The following is a 22,232-nucleotide window of genomic DNA, read 5'->3' as shown; positions in this document are numbered from 1 at the left end:
CATGTGGACACTATTCCTTATACTCATCAAGTCAGTTAGAGCTAGATCTCCCTCCAATTGACCCGAGTCCTACTATGTCCGACCTATTTGCTCAAAGTCAGAGTCGCACGCTTGTGGATGGATCTGCATAGCAGGTTTTGATGAGGGTACGGTCCGACCTTCCTACATGGGCTTAGCTATGGTCAGGATATTCGACACCCAATAGTTATTAAGTGCCCTTTTACTCACTCATTAATTATTTCATAATTAATGAAGGGATAAATCCCAAAACTCCAATTACTACGCGGCTCTAAGAGTGCTTTTGTCAAAATGTCTTCTCTCCGCCTGTATCCATTTCAAATTCGCACTTTTGATTTCACTCACAGTTCTTCCTCTTGCACTGCCTCTACTATCTTACTCTCCTTCTTTGTAATCCCTGCTTTCTCAGTTTGAGGTACATCTTATTATCTTCATGACTTCATTTAGAATCCCCGATGTCGTGGGTCTGGTGTCCTCCATTACCTCTTCTTCCCTTTCTAATTTCTTCTCTAACGACTATGTTGATACCACGATTTATAGCATTAAGACTCCCCTTCCTAATGAAAGGATTGTTCTTCCCAATCCACCTCCTACGGACTTAATAGACGCCCAGCAAGGGCACAGTTTGGTCTTCTTTGTCAAACAGCGCAATTTTGGGCTGACCTTTCCTTTTACTCCTTTATTTATTAAAGTCTTCCGTCACTTTGGAGTGACTCCCTGTATGTTGTCTCCCAATTCTATTCTATTTATGTACTGCTTTGAGTCCGTTTATCTGTGTTAGGGTTTTGCATCCTCTGTCGCTTTGTTCTCCACCTTCTTCTGCCTCGTCAAGTCTAACTACAGGTTCTACTACTTTAGTCCCTGGGCAAGATTATCCATCTTCACCGAGTATAAGGACTCGATAAAAGGCTAGGCTGAGACCTTTATGGTAGTCAAGCTGAAAAAGAGCTTCGGGATCAATTGGAATATTGATCTCCCTTAGGAGGAAATCCCTCAAGACTGCAACGACTGCCCTAGGTTGACCCTGTTAGACCAAGTCTGCTTTTTTCGACTGATCTCTATTATAATACCCGGCTAGACTCCGGTATCGAAATTCCTACCGTCCGGTGGAATCTCGGATGTCGGAAGCCTCTAGAAGGGTAAAACCATGTTTTCATAAAATGTTTTAATGTGTTTTATGTTTTAAGCATGAAAGAAAATGAGTTTTTGCATGAAAACAACCAAGGAGGAAAATCCAGGTTCGGCCACCGAACCTCAGGTTCGGCTGCCGAACATGCATGCGTTGCGGGTGTGCTTTAGGCCCCCGAAAGCATAAGTGAGGGAAGTCTAGGTTCGGCTGCCGAACATGGCATGCATGCGGAGGCACATTCGGCCCCCGAACGTGGCCTGGCCAGCCACTATAAAAGGGTCCCTTAGCCGAAAACGGGCGAGCTTTTCTCCCCGTTGTCGGCCAAGGTGAGTTCTCCGCCGTCCCTCACCAATCTTTGATGTTTTTCCTCTAGATCTTTCAAGATTTTCATTTGTTTTAACTTTGTTTTGAAGATTTGAGCTTTTGAGAAAAGTTTTGGAGCTTGGAGGTTCAAGAACCCAATCTCTCCCACCTCCGAGTTTTAGGTCGTCTCTCTCTCGATCTTCAAGAGGTAAGAGCCGATCTTAAGCTCATTGCATGTTTTAAGTAAGTTTTAAGTAGATCTATGGGGGTAGAATGTATGTTTAGGTTATGGTTATGTTTGTGGGTTTAATGTGTGTTCTTGAACAATGTGGATGCTTGATGTGTTGTAGATGGGGTTTATGTTGTTTTGAGGCCCCTAGGAATATGTATGCTTGTGTTTGTGTGTTGTAGAATAGGTTTGATGCATGTTTGGAAGGTTTGGAGGCGAAATGTGCAAAAGGAGCCAAGTTTCTGCCCTTTGGCAGAAACCAGGTTCGGCAGCCGAAGGACTTTCGGCCGCCGAGCATGGCTGGGGAGGCAGCCTTTCGGCTGCCGAAGCTTGCCCCCGAAAGGAGACTTTCGTCTCTGTCTGGCAGTTTCGGCCGCCGAAAGTACCGCTGAACATGCATGAGTTTCGTCTCTGTCTGGGAGTTTCGGCCGCCGAAGGTGCCGCCGAACCTGCCTGACTTTCGGCTCTGGAGGGACTTTCGGCCGCCGAACCTGCCGCCGAAAGTGCCCTGTCCAGGCCTCCTTTGCATGTTTTTCTATGGTTGTTTCATGATGTTTTAGGGGGTTCTTGGGGAGTAGTTTATAGTTATGTTCAGGTGTGGTTGGTCCCTCATTTGAGTCCACCTGTGTAGGTTCGGACCCGAGGAACCGAGGACCCCAGCAGTGAGTTCAGCTGCTTCGGTGTTGTCAGAGTCAGCCAGAGGTGAGTGGAACTAAACTTAATCTTTTAAATTGAGAAATTAAATGTTTCATCATGTTTCATGCATCATGATTATGCAATAGGATGATTGCATTAGTTTTCACGAATATGCCGCATTGCATCGATTGTTGTTGATGTGGGTGAATATTGGATGACCCAATTAGTCCATGACAGGAAGACCAGGATCCCATTCTACGGCCTGGCACAGAGTAAAGAAAGACCAGGACCCCATTCTACGGCCTGGCACGGTTATGGGACTCGAAGACCAGGAGCCCAGAGGAGGCCCTGGGGAAATGGTAAGTAATGTATGTTATGACAGGAAGACCAGGACCCCATGCTACGGCCTGGCACAGAGTTAGCTTGGACTAATTGGTGACAAGTTCACCCAACCCTTATGTGAATTGTCTGTGTTATGATGCATTTCATAGAGCATAGTGTTAATATGTTTTTATGGTTCTACTCACTGGGCTTTTAGCTCACCCCTCTCCCTTTACCCCCAGGCTTGCAGGTACAGGATAGAGCAGGAGTCCGAATAGAGTAATGAAGTTTTGTTTATGTAATAGTTAGCAATGGACATGATCAAATTGTAATGAAATGACTTAATCAGTATAGTTATGTAATGAAATGATGTATATGGATGTTAGAGGTGTGCTTGACCATAGATGGTTGCTATCCCTTTTATTACATGATCTTAGAGACTTTTATGATGTTTATGTAAACCAACTCAACATATGTTATGTCACCCATTGGGGGCACTGATGAGATCCCACAGAGGGATCAATGTTATGTATAGTGCATGCACATGTTGAGTTTGGTGTATGAATGGAAAGAAAAGTTTTAATTTTTATGTATGTTGTTGATCATGTATGGGATTATACAGGTTTACAGGTTAGATGTCAGGCTTGCTACGGGTCCCGGCGGCCTTAAGCCGATCTGGATCCTAGCGCCGGTAGCGGTCCGATTTTCGGGTCGTTACATCTATAAGGAAGACGTATGACGTCGAGAAGTACATATTCATGTCTAGCCTTTGGAACTGCTAGGAAGCTGGTATTATTATTTTTCTATTTTTTTTCTTTTTGTTATTTTGAGTTCTAACTGGATTAACATCTCTTTTTCAGCTTCTATTGTTTCTATGGATAACATCAAACTCCCGAATAACTTTTTATTATCTCGAGAAAGCATGAGAGCGACATTGGCAGCCTTTAAGGCTAATAAGACAGTGGCCAATGTAATCCGGAAAGTCTTTCAAGCGATGGATCCAGCAGTTGCAAACCGTTCTACTTCCCCTGCCCCTACTTTGGCGTTGGTGCCTGCAGTAGGGGGTTATCAGTCTGCAGCCTCGAGGATGTCCATTTCTACCAAAGCGCCGGCTCCAACTAAGACTCCAGCTGCTCCTAAACCGGCTTTCAAGGAGCCCATTGCACTTAGTAAGTATGCCGAGAGCAGCTCGGAGGAGGGCACTAGATTTGCCCCTTTGGATGTCCTACCTCTTCAGGCTGTGGGGGCCATAGTGATTGAAGGGGTAGCTAGCAAGTGGGCCTGGACTTCAAAGCCTGCTACTGAAGGCAAGGCTACCAAACGGGCTCGTACTACAGAGCCTACAAGGACAACCCCTCCCCCCTCCGCTGATAAGGGGAAGAAGGCCATGGAGCAGCTATTGTCAACTCTAGACAACCAGTTCTTGAATGCTGCCGAGGTGACTCGTGAGTCTTCACATGCTTCGGCAGCTAAGGTGCTCTGCAATAAGATGTTTGGGGGGATTCCGGATGCCTCGGATTCCTATTTTCTAGTTCTCATCATCCACCTTGCCCGCTTTACTAAGCAACGGGCGACGTTCAACACTCGCTCTTTGAATGACCTCGGAGACAGCTGCAGGGAGATGTTCCTCATGGTAAGCCATCTATCATTCTCAAAGGTATTTCTAACTTTTTTAGCTTTTTAACTTTGTTTTTCTGTGACAAGCCTTCGGAGTATTCTTGGAGATTGATGCCTGGAATAGGTCTTTTTAGAGCTCGGTGGAGCAGCGCATTGCTGAGGAGCGCCGAGATGAAAACATCATTGCCACTGGTGAGGCCTGCGAACGAACCATTGAGTTTCAAGGGGTTATTGAGGATCTCACTGTAACGACCCGAAAATCGGACCGCTACCGGCGCTAGGATCCAGATCGGCTTAAGGCCGCCGGGACCCGTAGCAAGCCTGACATGCAACCTGTAAACCTGTTTAATCCCATACATGATCCACAATCATACATAAAAATTAAAACTTTTCTTTCATTCATTCCTCATACACCAAACTCAACCTGTGCAAGCACTAAACATAATCATAATCATAAACTTGACCCCTCTGTGGGATCTCATCAATGCCCCCCAATGGGTGGCATAACATATGTTGAGTTGGTTTACATCTATATCATAAAACATCTAAGATCATGTATTTAAAAGGGATAACAACATCCATAAGGTCAAGCACAACCTCTAATCCTCAATATCAATATACATAACATGACTATTCAACTTTACATTATCTTACAATTTATCATGTCCACTTTCTAACTATTACAAGCATAAGACTTTACTCTTCTTGACTTCTCTGTCTAGCCCGTACCTGCAATCCTGGGGAATTAGGGAGAAGGGGTGAGCTACTAGAGCCCAGTGAGCAGAATAATAGAAAACAACATTTAAAATCTCATGCCATCATGTAATGCAACACATCACAACAAATCACATCTCGGATGGTATTGTCACCAATAGTCCTCTACATTCCAAAGTGCCGGGACGTAGAATGGGTACAACCGGTCTTTCTCTTAACATAACATATCATAACATACCAATGTGCCAGGGACGTAGAATGGGTACAACCTGGACTTCCATACCATATCATGCCGTAACATCATCATATCATATGAGGACTAAAGGGTCATCCAATAACCAATCCACATCAACATCATAAATGCAATGCAATATATTCGTGGATTCTAATGCAAACAACCTATTTCATCACATGGCATTCATGATGCATGAACATGCTTAAAAATTTTATAATTTATTTGCTTTAAATCGTAAAGGTTTATTCTACTCACCTCTGGCTGAAGCTTTACTGACTCAGAAGCAGCTGAACTCACTGCTGGGGTCCTCGGTTCCTCGGGTCCGAACCTACACAGGTGGACTCAAATGAGGGACCAAACAACTAGAACATAACTCTAAAAACATCCCCCAAAAACCCCCTAAAACACCTCAAAACAATCATGCAAAAACATGCAAAGGAAGGCAGAACAGGGCAGGTTCGGCGGCACCTTCGGCGGCCGAAAGTCCCTCCAGAGTCGAAACCCAGGCAGGTTCGGCGGTACCTTCGGCGGCCGAAAGTCCCAAACAGAGACGAAAGTCTCTTTTCGGGGGCAACTTCGGCAACCGAAAGGCCTGTCTCCCCAGCCATGTTCGGCGGCCGAAAGTTCCTTCGGCTGCCGAACCTGGTTTCTGCCAAAGGCAGAAACTTGGCTCCTTTATGCACATTTGCCTCCCAACACATACCATCATGCATATAGCTCAACCAAAACATGCATACAAGCTCCTAGGGGTCTCAAACTACCTTAAACCCCAACTACAACACATCAAACACACATTACAAGCCACATTGCTCAAAAACTCATCAAAAACCCATAAACATAGCCATAACCTAAACATGCATTCTACCCCCCATAGATATACTTAAAACTTACTTAAAACATGCAATGAGCTTAAGATCGGCTCTTACCTCTTGAAGATCGAGAGAGAGACGACCTAAAACTCGAAGGTGGGAGAGATTGGGTTCTTGAACCTCCAAGCTCTAAAACTTTGCTCAAAAGCTTAAATCTTCAAAACAAAGTTAAAACAAATGAAAATCTTGAAAGATCTAGAGGAAAAACATCAAAGATCGGTGAGGGACGGCGGAGAACTCACCTTGGCCGACAATGGGGAGAAAAACTCGCCCGTTTTCGGCTAAGGGACCCTTTTATAGTGGCTGGCCAGGCCACGTTCGGGGGCCGAATGTGCCTCCGCATGCATGCCATGTTCGGCGGCCGAACTTGAGGTTCGGCGGCCGAACTTGAGCTTCGGCGGCCGAACCTGAGCTTCCCTCACTTATGCCTTCGGGGGCCTAAGGCTCACACGAAGTGCATGCATGTTCGGCGGCCGAACTTTGAGTTTTCCTCCAAGGTTGTTTTCATGGAAAAACTCATTTCCTTTTCATTTAAAATCATGAAAAACATTAAAACATTTCATGAAAACATGGTTTTACCCTTCTAGAGGTCTCCGACATCCGAGATTCCACCGGACGGTAGGAATTCCGATACCGGAGTCTAGCCGGGTATTACACTCACCAAGCAATTAGGGGAATGAGGGAGGAGGTTGCCCATGCCTCCCAACGAGTTTCTTTAGCTGAGTCTCAGCGAGATAAGGTCTGAGCACAACTATCCTCTTTAGAGGAGTCCTATCGTCAACATAATGAAACCTTAGCTCGCATTGTTGTCCTCCAATAGGAGCTCAATAAGCACATCAAGAACCTGAAAGACATGGTTTCGATAGCAGAAAGTCTCGTCTCCAGCAACAACTCTGTCAGTTTAGAAAAGACTAAGAAAGTGAAGCGATATGCCTCCAATAGTGAGAGAGATTATTAAGATTTGAATTGAGATTAAAATTTCTCAGGTAAGTGTTTTATAATGATTTGATGAATTAGGATATTTTTTTAAGTTTTATTTTTTTAACTACAATTGTTATTTTTAATCTAATCACAATAATTAATACTTAATCACATATAAATAACTATAGTTAGATATATTGTTTTTTTATTATTTATACATACATAATTATATCCTTATTCCCTTTAATGATAGTCTTCTTCCGTGTTCAAATAATTTTTTATTATAAAACCTTTGATAATTGAGAAATTGATGAATAGTGGTTTTCATCCAACTACTTTCTTTGGATATAATTTTTTAAAAATAAATATACAATATCATATTGATCTGAGTTTTCAAAAAGCTATAGCATCAATAATGATAGAGATTTCCAATTAACACAAAAAATGTTACTAAAATATTTTTCATGGCAAAAACAATAACATAATTTCAAGTTTATATTCATTAATAATATATATTTATTTATATCGAAAATCATATTTTACCTAATAAACATAAAATAAGTTTATTACTGTTTGATTACACTTGCTTTCATTCACCATCATACATACAAGAGATTCATTTCATGGTTAAATGAGTATAGAAAATTAATAATTTAATTTTATATTTAAAAATATATTAAATAGTTTTTATTTTTAATAATTGCTAAATCGTTAATTTATTTTATTACACATTATTAAATATTTTAATTTATTCGTATATTTAATTCGTTAATAAGATATAAAATGATTAAAATATATTATTTTTAATTACTATATATAATTTTAGAATATAATTATTTAGTTTCAGTAATTATTAAGTTATAGTAATTACTTAGTTTATGTAATTTTATTATATTAATATTTAATTTTTATAATTTTACATTAATAATTATGTAATTTTTATAATTAACGGGAGAGATGAAAAATTATTTAGTGATTTTTTTAAAATAAAAACACTAAATAATTAGTTTATTAAATTATGGAAGATACACAGTAATTTTATTAAAATAAAAAAAATAAAATAAAAAAAAACACGAGAAGGGCCCTTCTCGTAGTTCTCTAGTGATCCAACGTTTTTATCGATCATATGGATCACAGGCAGCCACAGGATACCATTTGCACACACGTGTCAAAATCTTGAAGTCACTGAAAAAACAAGTGAACCGGTCTTTGGGTGTTTTTCCTGACTGGCTATAGCCGGTACACTTTGAAGCACTTACCTATAGGTCCGGTAAGCGAGGGTCAATGGTATAAGGTCTGGGGTTTAAGCAATGGCTGGGTGGTTTTGGAGGGTTTTGCAATCAGAGAGATCAGAAATAGAGCGGGTTTTTTCCCTTTGTTTTTTGAGAGAGAATTGAAAATGGGTAGCACTTGAAATTACGTTTTCTCGATAAAATATGGGATAGAAAATGACAGAATCCGGGGAAACTATGGTGTGAGGGCAAGGAGAATTGTTTTTTCTTCTTTGATATTTGCATTTCCTTCCAAATTCTGAGAATTTCGCTGTTCGTTTTGTATGGTAAAAGTTTTGCACTTTGAATCGAACCGTCGCTAAGAGGTGGGTTGTGGATTTGGACATGTGACTAGTTTTCTTCTTTGTTATGGGTTTTCTGGACGGGTTGTGCTTTTATATAATATAAAAGTTCGTTTGGTTTCCGGGAAACGATGTGAAATAGGGAGGAAAATGGGAATTCCGAAAGAACATTCACCCCAGGAATTTATATGACTCAAGAGTTTTGGAACTTTATTTTCACTAATTTTTTCTAACACGTTAAGTGGGTATGTGGGCATGGTTTGTTAGCTTTAATAGTTTCTTCTTCTTCTGTTTTCTGCTTTTTTTAATCTTTCTTTTTCATGGATTTTCGTCTTCATCTGCAATTATGTTTTCAACGGACTTGATCTGATTTCCAGAGTGATATTATCCTTCAAAAAATAAATCTTGCTTTCAAAATTATAAATTTATGCCCTTTAAACTTTTGATTTGATAAAGTTTCAATTTTTTTTAAACCATAATTTTGAACCGAGTATTTGATTTCTTCAAGGTGGATCCTTGTTGAGGGTTTTAGATCTTTTGAATTTGTTTTGGTCTGAAATGAACAGAAATTTCCTCCGCAACTGTCTGAACTTGTGTTTATTTTCTTTTAAATTCTCTGACTTGGATCCCTGATATCAGGGTTTTGTAATGGTTTTAGTTTTTCCTCAAAAAAAAAAAACGGATTTGTTAGATTTCTATATATTTTCATGCCAAGATTGAATCTATTACCTTTGTGATCGAAGTTAACAAAAATCATAGGGTAAGGATTTTTTGGGCGTAATTTTTTTTAAATTTATTTTATGCCTCAATTGGCAATATGACATCAAGTCTCGTTTTTTTAAGCTGTTTTTCTTTTCTTTTAATTTTTTGTTTTGGTCCTTTACATAGAATCTCCAGGATTTATCATTCTTCTCTCTTATTTGATTTCATGTTTTTTCTGGTATATCTGGTATTTTCTGTTGTGCATTTGGTTTGTTCAGATCACGAGGATCTGATTATGAATTCTACCCTTTGCTCAAAGTTTCCCTTTCTGTACCTCTGCACTTATATATGGGTTGAATTGGACTGCAAGGAATAGTGGTCTCAGACTGATGATCAGTGATCTCAATTCTGATTGGAAGTTTTGCAAATCCCAATTCCACGTCATTTCATTGCCAAAAAGCTTTGGTTGTTGCAGCCAACTGATTGGAGAAAGAGAAATAAGCAGTGGTCTCTGAGATAATGGTGTTTTTGATTTTTTCTTAGTTCTCTTTCTCTATATGCTTTTTTGGGTTACCACGTCTCTAGGAGTTTAAAGTATTGATCTTTTGTTTTTGTTTTGTTCTGTTCTGTTCTGTTTTTCATTTTTGACCTTTATTTTCTAAGGCTATATTTCTGAACTTCAGATGTTCCATATTTTGTTGTTGAAACTTTCTATTTGTGAAATTTTTATCAATGGTCTTATTATCAGGTCTATAATCATTAAATAAGTCGTTAGTTTGATGCCACTTTCAGGTTCTTCTTACTGGGTTCTGCAAGCTCAAGTGGTTAGGAAGATTTGCGTTTGAAAATTAGGACCTGAAGGCTGATTTAAGCATGCGATGTTGTCCTTGTTGGTATGATCTCTGAGTTATGGTGTTGCAGAAAAGGTTAGACTATGGATTCAATGGCTATCAGGTTCCTCCCACACCCCGAGCTACCAGATCAGCTAGGGTAATGTATTCCTCTATTCTGCTGTTTCTTTGCTGTTCATTTTTATCTTCATAACAAAAACTCTGATCTATACTTGCACCCTATTGTTTCTTATAGAGGAGGGGCTCCCTCAAGAAGAAAATTGGACAGAATCAAATGTGTGCATTTGACTTATTGGCCGTTGTAGCTGGAAACTTATTGCTTGAGAAAGGAAGTCCCAGTTCTAGTGATGCGTTTGCTGACAAAGATCACTGTCTGGTTGTCAATAATACTGTAAAAAATGAATGGCAAGATGAAGAAAAAAATATGAAAGTTGAAGCTCATGATCAAGGAAACCCTGCTAGGAGCTTCTTTGTTTCGGAGCTTGTCTCACAAGGTAATGACCAAAATTGTAGTTCCAAGGAATTATTGTTTGCTCAGAATGAGCACAATTTAGGGTTAGCTTCTACGCTGGCAGCTTCTGAGTGTGCAGAGAGGTTTGATCCTAAGTTGGACAGCAAAAGCAAGAATGAAATAGGAACTTTTGCTAGCAAGGTAGAGGTAGATTCCTCTGGGTATAGGGAGTTTAACGACTGTAAACTAGAGGGTTCAACTAAAGACCTAATAAAAGATGAGTCCAATAAGTCTGGGAAGGTGCAAATTGGCACCATGGCTAACATATGCTGCTTTGAGGATCCAGTGGACTGGGATGGAAAACCTCATGCACTTGCCAGTTCAGACAGTAGTGCCAAGGTGCCTTTGTGGGGGAACAACATTTCCCGTAGTTCTTATCCCACAAATGGGGATAGTATAAATGTAGATAATAGAGATGATGACGAAAACTCTTCTGGGTGTACTCACCCTAGCAAAAAAAAAAAATTATTTAGGCCAGCACCACATATTGGAGGTCGAAGAATAAGGAAAATTTTGGCTTCTAAGTACTGGAAAGTAGCTCCAAGATTGAAGGATGTGACCATTTCTAACGCTGGTAAGTGCATGATCTATGATTTAAATTGGTGCTTCTACGTTTCTTCTTGTCTTTATATGCCATCTCATTAAATCAAATGATCTATTTTTTAAAAATGAAATTTCTTTTGGTGCATGCAGATGGTGCTGATTCTATGCCTCTTTACCACAAGAGGAAGAACTATTACAAATATCAGAGATCTGAAAGGCTGTATCCTTTCAAAAAAAGGAAACACGTTTTCTGTGCTTCAGAATCAAATTCTGAAGGGGGGATTTGTAATGAGTTCATTTCCAATTCACTCCAGAAGGGTAGTGATGGTGATGCTGCTGGCTCCACTCCAAAGAAGCATGGAGGTCTTTTTCTTCATACTGCTCCGATTTTGGGGTTTCTAGCTATTTATGATATTTGACTGATAATCCTAATTTAATATGCACAGCTATTGGGGTCTCATCTTCCGTTGCATGTCAACACAGTTCATTCCGACCTAGGGATTCTCACGGTATGAGAACCTTTGATGGAGTGATTCATATGTACTCTTTTGACTTGACTGGTGTCTGACATTCAAAGAGGTTCTTACACCAAGGTGTATTTCCTTTTGCTCAGTGAAGCTTAGGATAAAGTCTTTCAAGGTACCGGAGCTATTTATTGAGATTCCAGAAAGCGCAACTGTTGGCTTATTGAAGGTATAATGATTTTTTATTTTGGTCATTTTGATAAATGGAATTTATTTACTATTTTGGTGTTGTATGTATATATGTGAAGAGAGACATATTGGTTTATTCTATGTTTATGTTTTGTATACATGCTCTATAAAGGCTTCTGCGCTACCGAACTCTCTGATGGGGTCATTTTTTCACTAGAATTTAGACACTTGGTCTCTTGTGTGATTATGGTAACAAGTAATTGTTCCACAGAGGACTGTTATGGAGGCTGTGACTGCTATACTTGGGGGTGGATTACGTGTTGGTGTACTTCTTCAGGGAAAGAGGGTTTGTGATGACAATAAAACTTTACTGCAGACTGGAATTTGTCACAATAATCGATTGAATGCTTTGGGTTTTAGCCTAGAGCCAAATTGTTCTCAAAGTCCCCATTCTTTGTGCCCTGGAGATTCGCCTTTTCTGATTGACACACCACAGCCTGTAAGCAGGTAATTGGAAAACATTGATGAATTTCTGGAAAATAAATCGCTGTCAGTCATGTTTATCTGTAGCTAGAAAGTGAATTTTTGTAGCTGGTTCTGCCCCTTCTTGGGCATTGAAAACCTGTTTTGTTGAGCTTGTGATTTTGTGCAATGGATGACATGATAGAATATGGTGAATTCTTAGAAATATGATTCTGTGGTGGGAAGAATCAGATCATGGAAGTTGAATAGTTATTTGAACGTGTCATAAATTCTGAGAGTTGTGAATGATGGGACAAGTATCGTGAATTGGATCTAAATAAATAATAAAGTTGGGTGCTGATGTCCAAATTCTTTTACCAGGTATCCACCTGTTCCGAGTTTGGCACAGAAGACCACTTGTGCTGCATCTGCAGAGCCTCATGGGACTGATTTAGAGAATTTAATTGAAAGTGATCATGATTCAGCCCCCTCTTCTACAGATGTTGACAAAACCAGAAATGATGCAAAAGCTGTGATTCCTTTGCCAGAAATGAATATAGAGGCACTAGCGATGGTTCCGGTACACCGGAAATCCAAGCAATCTGAGATTGTGCAGCGCCGAATTCGTCGACCTTTCTCAGTTGCTGAAGTTGAAGCTTTGGTGCAAGCAGTTGAGAAACTTGGAACTGGAAGGTATATTGATTATTGTCTTCATGGTACACAGCTAAGGAACTAAGAAAAGCTGCTGGAGACATTTTATATCTGAATCTGAGATTGGTTAAATTTGGATTGTTCGGTAAAGATATATTTAGCCCAGCCCTTGGCCTGCCTGGTGGTGGCTATTTCATTGCAAATTTTTCTTTGCCAACAATTCTGTTGAACAAAATGAAAAATTTAATGGGTTTTTTAATCCTCACAGATGGCGTGATGTAAAACTGCGAGCTTTTGATAATGCAAAGCATCGAACTTATGTGGATCTGAAGGTGAGTTTCATTTCATACATCTTCTGTTGCTTTAAATGTTTATGTATATCCCTTTCGTTTCCTCTATATTGCTGTTACTTTTGAGGGTGGTTTGATAGTTTCCAGACTATCATACTCATAATCTAGTCCTTCTGGGTCCGCAATTCTCGAGGACTTGCTTTTAGTTTAAAAAATAGTTGCTTGTATAACGGGTAAAATGATTAGATAAGACTCAACAACTGTCACAAGGAATCTTCTCAACTAATTGAATCTTCCTTGAAAGGTTAACAATCACATGGACACGGTTCCTAGTTTGACAGGTATTTATGGGTTATGCAGGATAAATGGAAAACACTTGTGCACACGGCAAGAATATCCCCTCAACAAAGGAGGGGAGAGCCTGTACCCCAGGAGCTCTTGGACAGGGTACTTGCTGCACATGCTTACTGGTCCCAGCAACAAGCCAAGCAACAGCCAGAGACTTGCCTTCTCCTCTGAGATCTCTAAAGCAACACATAGAGAAGGATTTCTGTGTAATCTTGTTATTATTGTATAAAAAAGTTGATGACTAGGGGAGAAAAACAAAAGCCTTGAAGAATTAGAATTGAATTTTATGGCTCTCGCTGTGATTCTTTTCCTTGAGGGAGAGGTACAGCACTTGTAAATGGTGATGAAATAAGAGCTTTGCTAAAGGGATTCTTTTCTCAATTAAATCTTTGATTTTAACTTTTTTTATTCGCCTAAATGATTTGAACATCAGCGAAGAGTAGTTGGAGGTGGGGTGATGGAACATTATCTGAAAAAGAATTCAAGCGGAGAGTTTTCAAAGCGTGAATATAGAATTGAATTGACGTCAAAATCACCCTCAAATCTCTTTCAACAAAGGAAAAAGCTCGTCTCTTGCTCTTCCTCTTCCTCTTGTGGCCACAATTTTATAAGGCTTCTTTCAATTTCTTTTCCTATTTATCGACAAAAAGATGATAATATTCTACTACTTGTGTCCAACAAAATTTCAGAACTCGTTTTCATTTGTCAAGAAAGTTAGCAGAGAAAGAAATAAAGAGTGTTGCCATCTTTTTAAAATATTTGTCAAATACAAATTTTAAGGCTCTTGGGTTTTATTTTGTTATATAAAAAAAATTAATATTTAGCCTTTATGATATAGAAAAATTTACTAATTAATTCATTGATTTTGAAATATATATTAAAATATTTTTAATATTTTAAAATGTTTATTATTTAGTTTTTTAATAATTTTGTTTAGCTTTTATAATTTAAAAAAATTTATTAGCTGATATTTCATATTTTCAAAAAGTTTATTAATTTATTTCGAAATATTTTAAATTCTTTTATAATATCTAAAGGTTAAAATTAATAGAGCAATTAATTAACAGACTTTTTTAAATATTAAAAATATTTTAATATATTTTTTAACATTGAACGAATAATTAACGAGTTTTTTGGTACCATCAAAACTAAGTAGTAATTTTACTTCTTATAATTACATTTAGTGCAATGTCTTTCGTAATTGGGCTTAATGGCTTTCGTAGGGCCTTCTATTCATCCACTAAGCCTTTGGGCCTCTTAAAATATGTACGTAGAGATATTTGTGGATTTCTCTGAGAGCCGATTTAGCCTTAGGTTTGTGCCTCTTGTGCACAGATCTCGAAGGCCTTACACGGGGCCAAAAAATTAATTATAAGTTCATTAATTATTAATCCCGGAGATTTGATTTATCAGCTGGGATTCGAGTTAATTTTGATTAAAGATTCGTTACCCCTTTAATTCTTTTTTATCCTTTCTTTGTTGCTGGTGTCTTTTTCGTTAGTTGGTTTCTGCATCAGAGGAGAGTTTTGTCTCTTTATTTATGAGAGGATGATTGAGTTTCTGATATGGACACAATTACAACACCTGTAGACATAATATATGAACAAATATGATGGAGCAATCACCCTTCTTCCTCCAGCACATGTCCAAATTAGCTTAGTTAACAACGATAGAATGGTGAATATGGGGAATTTAAACCATCGTGTATGCAGACAACTCTTCCAAACTAATTTCATTTTTCAATCCACCGCCTGTTCCAGTTCAAAAGAGCCAATGGGTTAGCAAGAAATGGTAATGACAAATGAATTCATTCAATAAAAGTCTTCCCTGTATTTTTCAACAAGGTCTTGTCAAGGGAAAAATTCAAAACAGATTTGGATGACATTAATCTTTGAAGGTGCCCCTTTAATGTAATGGATGTTACTTATGTAGCCTTTCAGAAAGCTTATGCATGGCTGTGTTCTTCTAAAAGAGACTTTCCGTTGATAGACCACGGAAGCTTCAATACGTTTTTAATGACATTGATAATTTAAGACGAGATGCCAACTAGAACTGAGGAGTTAATTGCTTGGCTTTAAGATAAAAGACTAACTTCTCAAAACTATTTCTTGATACTGTGTGGAGCGTTATGAATTTTAGGCGTGTTGTATTTTGCATCCTCTCAATGAGCTCGAAGGACTGTTTGATGGCCGCTTCTACTTTGATCTGCAGGACAATTTTACTTGTCGTACTTGTCTCTTTTAACTTGTGGGTTAAAGAAATGGCACAAGTCATCAGACGAGTTTTCCACTTTGCCTGCCATTTGTATTTGGCAGCAAATAGTATGTATACAAAATTTGGACGTATTATTTGCATTAAAGTTGAAAAAAGAGGAAGAGTATTAATTTTTCTGATTCTTTGCAGCATTTTAATTTTATGAAACATAAATATATAATATTTTCTTACTTGTCAACATTGTGTTTAGGTTAAAAATAATAATAATATATAGAATTATTTCTTCATAATTATCGGTACACATATTTCAATCACATGCCAAATAGCAGCCAACTACTGTTAATTTCCTTGTAATTTTCAACTAGAGTACAAGCTGTCTAATTTACTGAACTGCTCTTTGTTCAGCTTAGGTCAAAGATGCATGGTGTTTTTTTATTTATCTTGAAATGCCGGATTCTTTGGTTCATGCATTTCTAGATAATATATGCATACTTTATTCAAACATTCTACTCTAATACACATATTTTTTTAATATTTAAACTTTCTCTAACCACTGATTCAACTGCCATTAAGTCATTGATAGCCCTGCAGGCTATAATGAGAAGTTGCAGAGAGTTAAAGCAGGGAGGCTCGTTAATGATACAATTCAATTTTTTTTATTTGGTTAAGTGTATAGTTTCCCATGCATGGACTTCCCTAGTTCTCCTTAATTTTATGCTTCACGTCAACGATCAGAAAGGATCGAAACGACGCAGGTTAATTACATAGCAGCAGCAGCCTCCATTGAAGAATTGGAATCTACAAGAATGGAATGTGGAGAACCTTGTTTGCAAAAATAAGAGAAATCTTTTGGTACACTCATGCTATTTCTACTGAAACAAAGCTGGTAGTGAACTAGCTTTATTTTCAGAGTGGCTCGCCAGTGGTTAACCAGTGAATCTTCCTTATAGAAACTATTCAAAACTCTTCTATGATTGTTTTTCGTGTTATGTATTGATTTGGGCTTTTTGGATTGACTTGAAGGTGATTTGCTCTGTAAGGTTCTTTGTAGTGGAGCTAGCGGATTCGTCAAAACTTTAAAAAAAAAATAGTGATATTAGCGTGAATGTGGTTCCATAATGTCGAATAAACTATTGGCCGATTAGTAGTCAAAGTCTAAATGCTGACGTTCATGTATTAGACTCTCTTTTTCTTTTTACAGGAGTAATGTTTCTTAAAAGAAAAATTAGCTGGGCAATAGTAAATCAAAGAAAATGTCGCCACATAGTCGCGTACAGCTGAAAGCGACAGGGTGAATATTGCAGATGAAAGAGTTTTATGTTATGTGCTCTTAAGTCTTAAAACTTATAATCTTGGCTTTCCATCTCGTTCATTTACTCTTCATAAACCAATTATCAGAGTCTTTAAGCTCCTGCTGACCATATCTTTCCTTGTTAACAATTCCAGGTAATAAGTGGAAATCCCTCTTAGGACTCATGAACCCAGTTCTTCAAAAGCTTTCAAATGATGCTATTTTGAAGTACATCAACCATGCTCTTATGGAGGAAGAGTTAGAGGAACAAAGCTGCTGCATTTTACAGCACTCCGCTCTTCAGGCTGCTGAAAAATGCTTGCATGATATTCTTGGTCCGAAATGTCTCCCACCCAAAAATATTTATCATGCATTTTCATATGAAAATCGGGATCTAGGCAACCATGTCAGTACTTACTGCACCACAGCTAACGACATCGCTGCAGTGAATTCTAGATTGTTGATTCGCGATGTCCATGAGCAGGAATCTTCCTGTACAATTACTACTTCGCCACTTGGATTGGAACCCAGTTCATCGCCTTCCTTCCTGGCAGCTGCAAGCATTTCTGGAACTAAAAAGTTGCAGTCTATTAGCGGATGGGAAGTAGAAACTGGGGAATTCCCTCGTAACGGAAAACAAATGATTCTCGATTTTGCAAACAATAGAGTGACTCCTGTGGCGGCGGCTAAGACAAGCAACGGTAGGAGGGACATTGATCATGAGTATGATTTCTTTAACCCTTACGAAGATTTTCAAAATGCACCAACCAGATGGATATTGAATCGGAAGGGAAAATCAAGGGGATCTAATGGTGAAACGACACGCGGGATTAAAACCCGAAAATTTGTTGACCTCAGCACTCTTTTGATTCATTGTGCAGAAGCAGTATCAGGCAATGATCACAAAACTGCAACTGAACTGCTAATGCGGATTAGGCGGCATTCTACTCCATGCGGTGACGGATCCCAGAGGCTTGCCCATTGCTTTGCAAATGCTCTTGAGGCGCGCATCATTAGTAGAGAGAGCGAGGCAGTTGCAGCTCTTGCAACGACTAAGGTGCCAGCCACTTGTATGTTAGATGCTTGGAAGCTCCTTTTTTCAGCTTGCCCTTTCTTGAATATATCGAATTCATTCGCATTCCACACCATTATGGAAGTTGCAGATAAAGCAGATAGGCTCCATATCATACACTTTGGTGTTGTTTATGGTTTCCCATGGTCGTCCCTAATTCAGCATCTCGCGAAAAGACCTGGAGGCCCTCCTGTGCTTCGTGTTACAAGAATGGAGATCCCCGAACCTTGTTTCGATTCAGCATCAAAGCTTGAGGAAACGGGAAGTTACTTGAAAAGCTTTTGTGAGAGACTGAATGTTCCTTTTGAGTACACTGCAGTATCAAGGAGATGGCCAAGTATCCGATTTGAGGACTTCAAGATAGACAGAGATGAAGTAACCATTGTCGCCTGTTTATATCGGTCCAGGAACCTGCTCGAAGAGACGGTAGACGTAGACATCAACTGCCAGAGGGATGCTGTTCTTAACTTGATAAGGAGGATGAATCCAAGTGTCTTCATTCAGGGGATAGTCAATGGGGGCTATAACGCTTCCTTCTTCACCACGAGGTTTCGAGAGGCTCTTTTTTACTTTTCGTCGCTGTTTGATATGCTTGACGCGAATGTATCCCACAACGTACCCGAGAGGATGGTGCTTGAGCAAGAGATATACGGGAAGAGGATCTTGAATGTGATTGCATGCGAAGGATCGGAGAGGCTAGAAAGGCCGGAGACATATAAGCAATGGCATCTTAGGAATATGAGGGCTGGGCTCAAGCAACTCCCATTGAACCAGAGGATCATGCAAAATATGAAGGAACAAGTGAAGTTACAATACCATAAGGACTTTTTGATGGATGAAGATGGACACTGGATTGTTCAGGGATGGAAGGGAAGAATCCTGTTTGCCCTCTCTTGTTGGAAATCTGCCTAGCAATTTCCAAAGAGAATGTACATATTGGAATTTTCTTTCCTTGATTGTCGTCTCTCTCCGCTCTTGCCTATCTATGTTGATAGGGTTGTTAATTTACCATATATTTCTTTTCGTGCTATGGACTTATTGCATTTTGGGCAAAGTCCTCACTTGGGTTGTACCAATTTGCTACTCTTGCAATTCGCATTTCATTTTGTCATTGCTTAGTTGTTTCCTCTAATTACTTGCTCTTAATAAGTGAGAGCAAAACAACCAACTATTTCTTTTTTTTTTAAGGGAGAGAGGCCGATGAGACTATCTCGTATGACTATAAAAGAATGAAATGTTGGTATGTAGGGGTTCTATATTTTTTTCCTTTCTAATATGCCTTCAGTTGTCAATTGTTCATTAAAATAGTTTTAATCAGTGAATTTAGTAGATAACTGAATAAAAAAATAGTTTGTTTCAAATGATTTGCTCCTCAAATTAAGTTTACATTAGCAGTGTTTTCCATCCGTTTTTAGTCTATCGGAAAAATATATCAAAATATTAATTTGTCTTAGTTATATATGAATTTAATGAGTAAGTTAAATAAATTTTATTAACTACGCTACATATATGTGTATATGTGAGTATATATCATTAATATGGTATGAATACTTTCATATGCTATAGGATTAAAGAGTCTGGTTATTCTAAAGAATGAAAGCACTGTGTCAATTTAAGGTTTGGTTCTTGGGGTATAGGATTTGTTCTAAGCCTTGTATAGAATAGATCATCAGATATTTTGTCGGATTTGTCCTTGGACTAGGGCTAGGTAAATTTCTATTATTTCTGGTTAGGCATTATCTATTGTATCCAATAATAAAGTAAAAAAATTGACTATAACTCATTGTTTGAACTTAGAACTTGCAAGAAGAGATCATGAAGAACCTTTAATATCAAAGAAATGTCTGAATGTGAGTCTCTTAATTTAGAACGAGAGATATTCACAGGGAAAAGTTAATTTTTGCCGAGTTTTGGCAAACTTAATCTAAATTTTTAGTTGTTAATATTATTGGCCAAATTCTTAATTATGTTAATGATTTTATTCAAATTTAAAAACAATATGTTCATATGTGTCTTTTTTATTATTTTCTCAACAAGAGTGCATGTTATATGAAATAATTATTTTTTTAAGAAAATAGCCTATTAACGTATGTTTGTACAGTTTTGTGATTTAATATGAAACTTTAAGTTTTAATATAATATATTAAATTTTTAAAATTTTTGGCAATTTTATTTTTAATCTAAAGAGTATATTATAATTTCTCAAACGAAAAATTTCTATTCTTCACATTTTCTATTTTGATACTTTTTATTATCATTTAAAAAAAAGAAAGAATATATGTAAAGATTTCTTCGTCAAAGCTCGTCCAACATTTGGTTGTAAGGGATTCAGAATCATAAATATTTACTCTTCGAGAAAGGATTTCAGAGGCTTAATATAAGTTTCAATTTCACAAGATAACACTTTAAAGACTTATTTTTTAATGAAAAATTAACTTTCATACTTCAATTTTGATTCGACGAATAAAGATACATTAGAGTTTTAAAAGAATTATGTGAAAATTTCATAAATAATTAATTTTTTTTGAAGATAAAAGAAAATTAAATTTTTTTAATTTGAAAATTATTAATATAAGAGATTATAACAATACCATTTAAATTAAAATAAAATTATCAAAAAATTTAAAAGTTTGATATGTTATATCAAAAATTAAATATATAGATCAATTCGCAAAAGTTTGAATGTTTTATTATATCCATAGTTTTATTTTATTTTATTTTTTTTAAAAAAATATTTATTTATTTATTTTTAAATGTGTAGCGAACACATTCCATAAAGCTAGCAACTTTGGCTGTTAAAATGACAACATACCAAAAAGGAATACGTGAGAAAACAGAAGATAATAGAAAATAAAAACTTAACAATGAAACTACATTTAATTTTATATATATACCATTTTTTTTAATAGAGAATTGCTTCATTCGCACTGTTTGAGCAGTAAAAGAATTCAGTATAAAAAATCATCCATTTATTACAATTTTTTTTTATACAATGTCGTGAAGTTGTTCAAAAATAATGAATATAGAAAATAAGTTTGAATAGAAAAATATTAGTCTTAATGAAGAAAATAATATTCAAGATCTCAATGTCGGATAATTTACGTTTTCAACGAAGAATATTTTCTTCAATCAAGATTATAATTGGTCCAATTTCCATTAAAATCCGAATGATTTAATTTTTATTTTGATAGAGTAAAGGGTTAGGAATTCAAAACTGGAAGGTTAGGGTTGGTGAATAGATTTGACCATTAATTTGGTCATTATCATATGCTATAATTAATCTTTTAAGTTCTATAATCATGGCTGAAACCCTAAATTAATGTGGGCGTCCCACTGCCAAGTGGCACATACTTGATTAGGTTTGCATTATGTTCCATTAAGAGGAAAAAGGACATTAAACAATGACAAATGGATATCACAGCAATTATTACCCTTTTGTTTCTTACTACAGCCATTATAAATTCATGCTGATTTGCTCAATCTTCGATCGGATTCAAAGAACTTTCTTATATAAAAGGAAAGTTTCATTTAACTTAGGAAAATAAAATAAACATCACAATCTGTAATAGGGACAGCAGACCAGGTGAAATGAATCCAATTATGTCGGTTTTAATATATGTTATCCATTTTCTTTTTAGGCGGCTAAGCTTTAATTTAGGAATTCTAAAGTTATTTTACTGAATCTTATTAATATCTTTAATTAGGTGGATTTATTTAAATTTCAACAAGCCTATATAATTTCAAAAATAGAAAATTAAAATAAGTCATTTTGATTTAAATGGTAGGCCAGAAATTAATAAATTTAAATTACTAAAAATTTTGTGGGTTAAGACAATTTTGATAAATTTAGGAGAAGATTGTAATTCGAATAAACGATAATGTTAAAAAAAGGTTAAGAGACATTAAATATAACATTATTACAGATTTTCTTTTCTCTTAACAGGATACCTTTATAATAACATCTCTGTGAATGTTAATTTAACAGACAACAGTAAAGTAGCTCATTCCATCAAAGGTTGGGATAGTCGAAAGCAATAATCGTCATGTGTTAGAACTGCCGAGGACTCGGTAATCCTCAA

The 22,232-nt window shown here is 37.2% G+C and overlaps 2 protein-coding genes across 2 annotated transcripts; both read left to right on the top strand.

The window, feature by feature from the left end:
• The first annotated feature begins 8,300 nt into the window (after nucleotides 1–8,300).
• Nucleotides 8,301–13,962, top strand: LOC110609405 (telomere repeat-binding protein 5). The gene is made up of 10 exons (XM_021748959.2): nucleotides 8,301–8,589; nucleotides 10,060–10,257; nucleotides 10,354–11,203; nucleotides 11,323–11,535; nucleotides 11,619–11,681; nucleotides 11,786–11,865; nucleotides 12,097–12,332; nucleotides 12,669–12,980; nucleotides 13,207–13,270; nucleotides 13,589–13,962. The coding sequence occupies exons 2-10, from the start codon at nucleotides 10,177–10,179 to the stop codon at nucleotides 13,745–13,747; spliced, it is 2,058 nt and encodes a 685-aa protein (XP_021604651.1). The 5' UTR covers nucleotides 8,301–8,589; nucleotides 10,060–10,176; the 3' UTR covers nucleotides 13,748–13,962.
• Nucleotides 13,963–17,071: 3,109 nt separating this feature from the next.
• Nucleotides 17,072–19,326, top strand: LOC110608806 (scarecrow-like protein 14). Its single transcript, XM_021748099.2, has one exon. The coding sequence runs from the start codon at nucleotides 17,266–17,268 to the stop codon at nucleotides 19,063–19,065; it is 1,800 nt and encodes a 599-aa protein (XP_021603791.1). The 5' UTR covers nucleotides 17,072–17,265; the 3' UTR covers nucleotides 19,066–19,326.
• Nucleotides 19,327–22,232: the final 2,906 nt, after the last annotated feature.

The sequence above is a fragment of the Manihot esculenta genome, chromosome 2 (assembly GCF_001659605.2).
Source record: "Manihot esculenta cultivar AM560-2 chromosome 2, M.esculenta_v8, whole genome shotgun sequence".
NCBI classification, from domain to species: Eukaryota; Viridiplantae; Streptophyta; class Magnoliopsida; order Malpighiales; family Euphorbiaceae; genus Manihot; species Manihot esculenta.
This window is presented reverse-complemented; position numbering and strand designations above follow the sequence as displayed.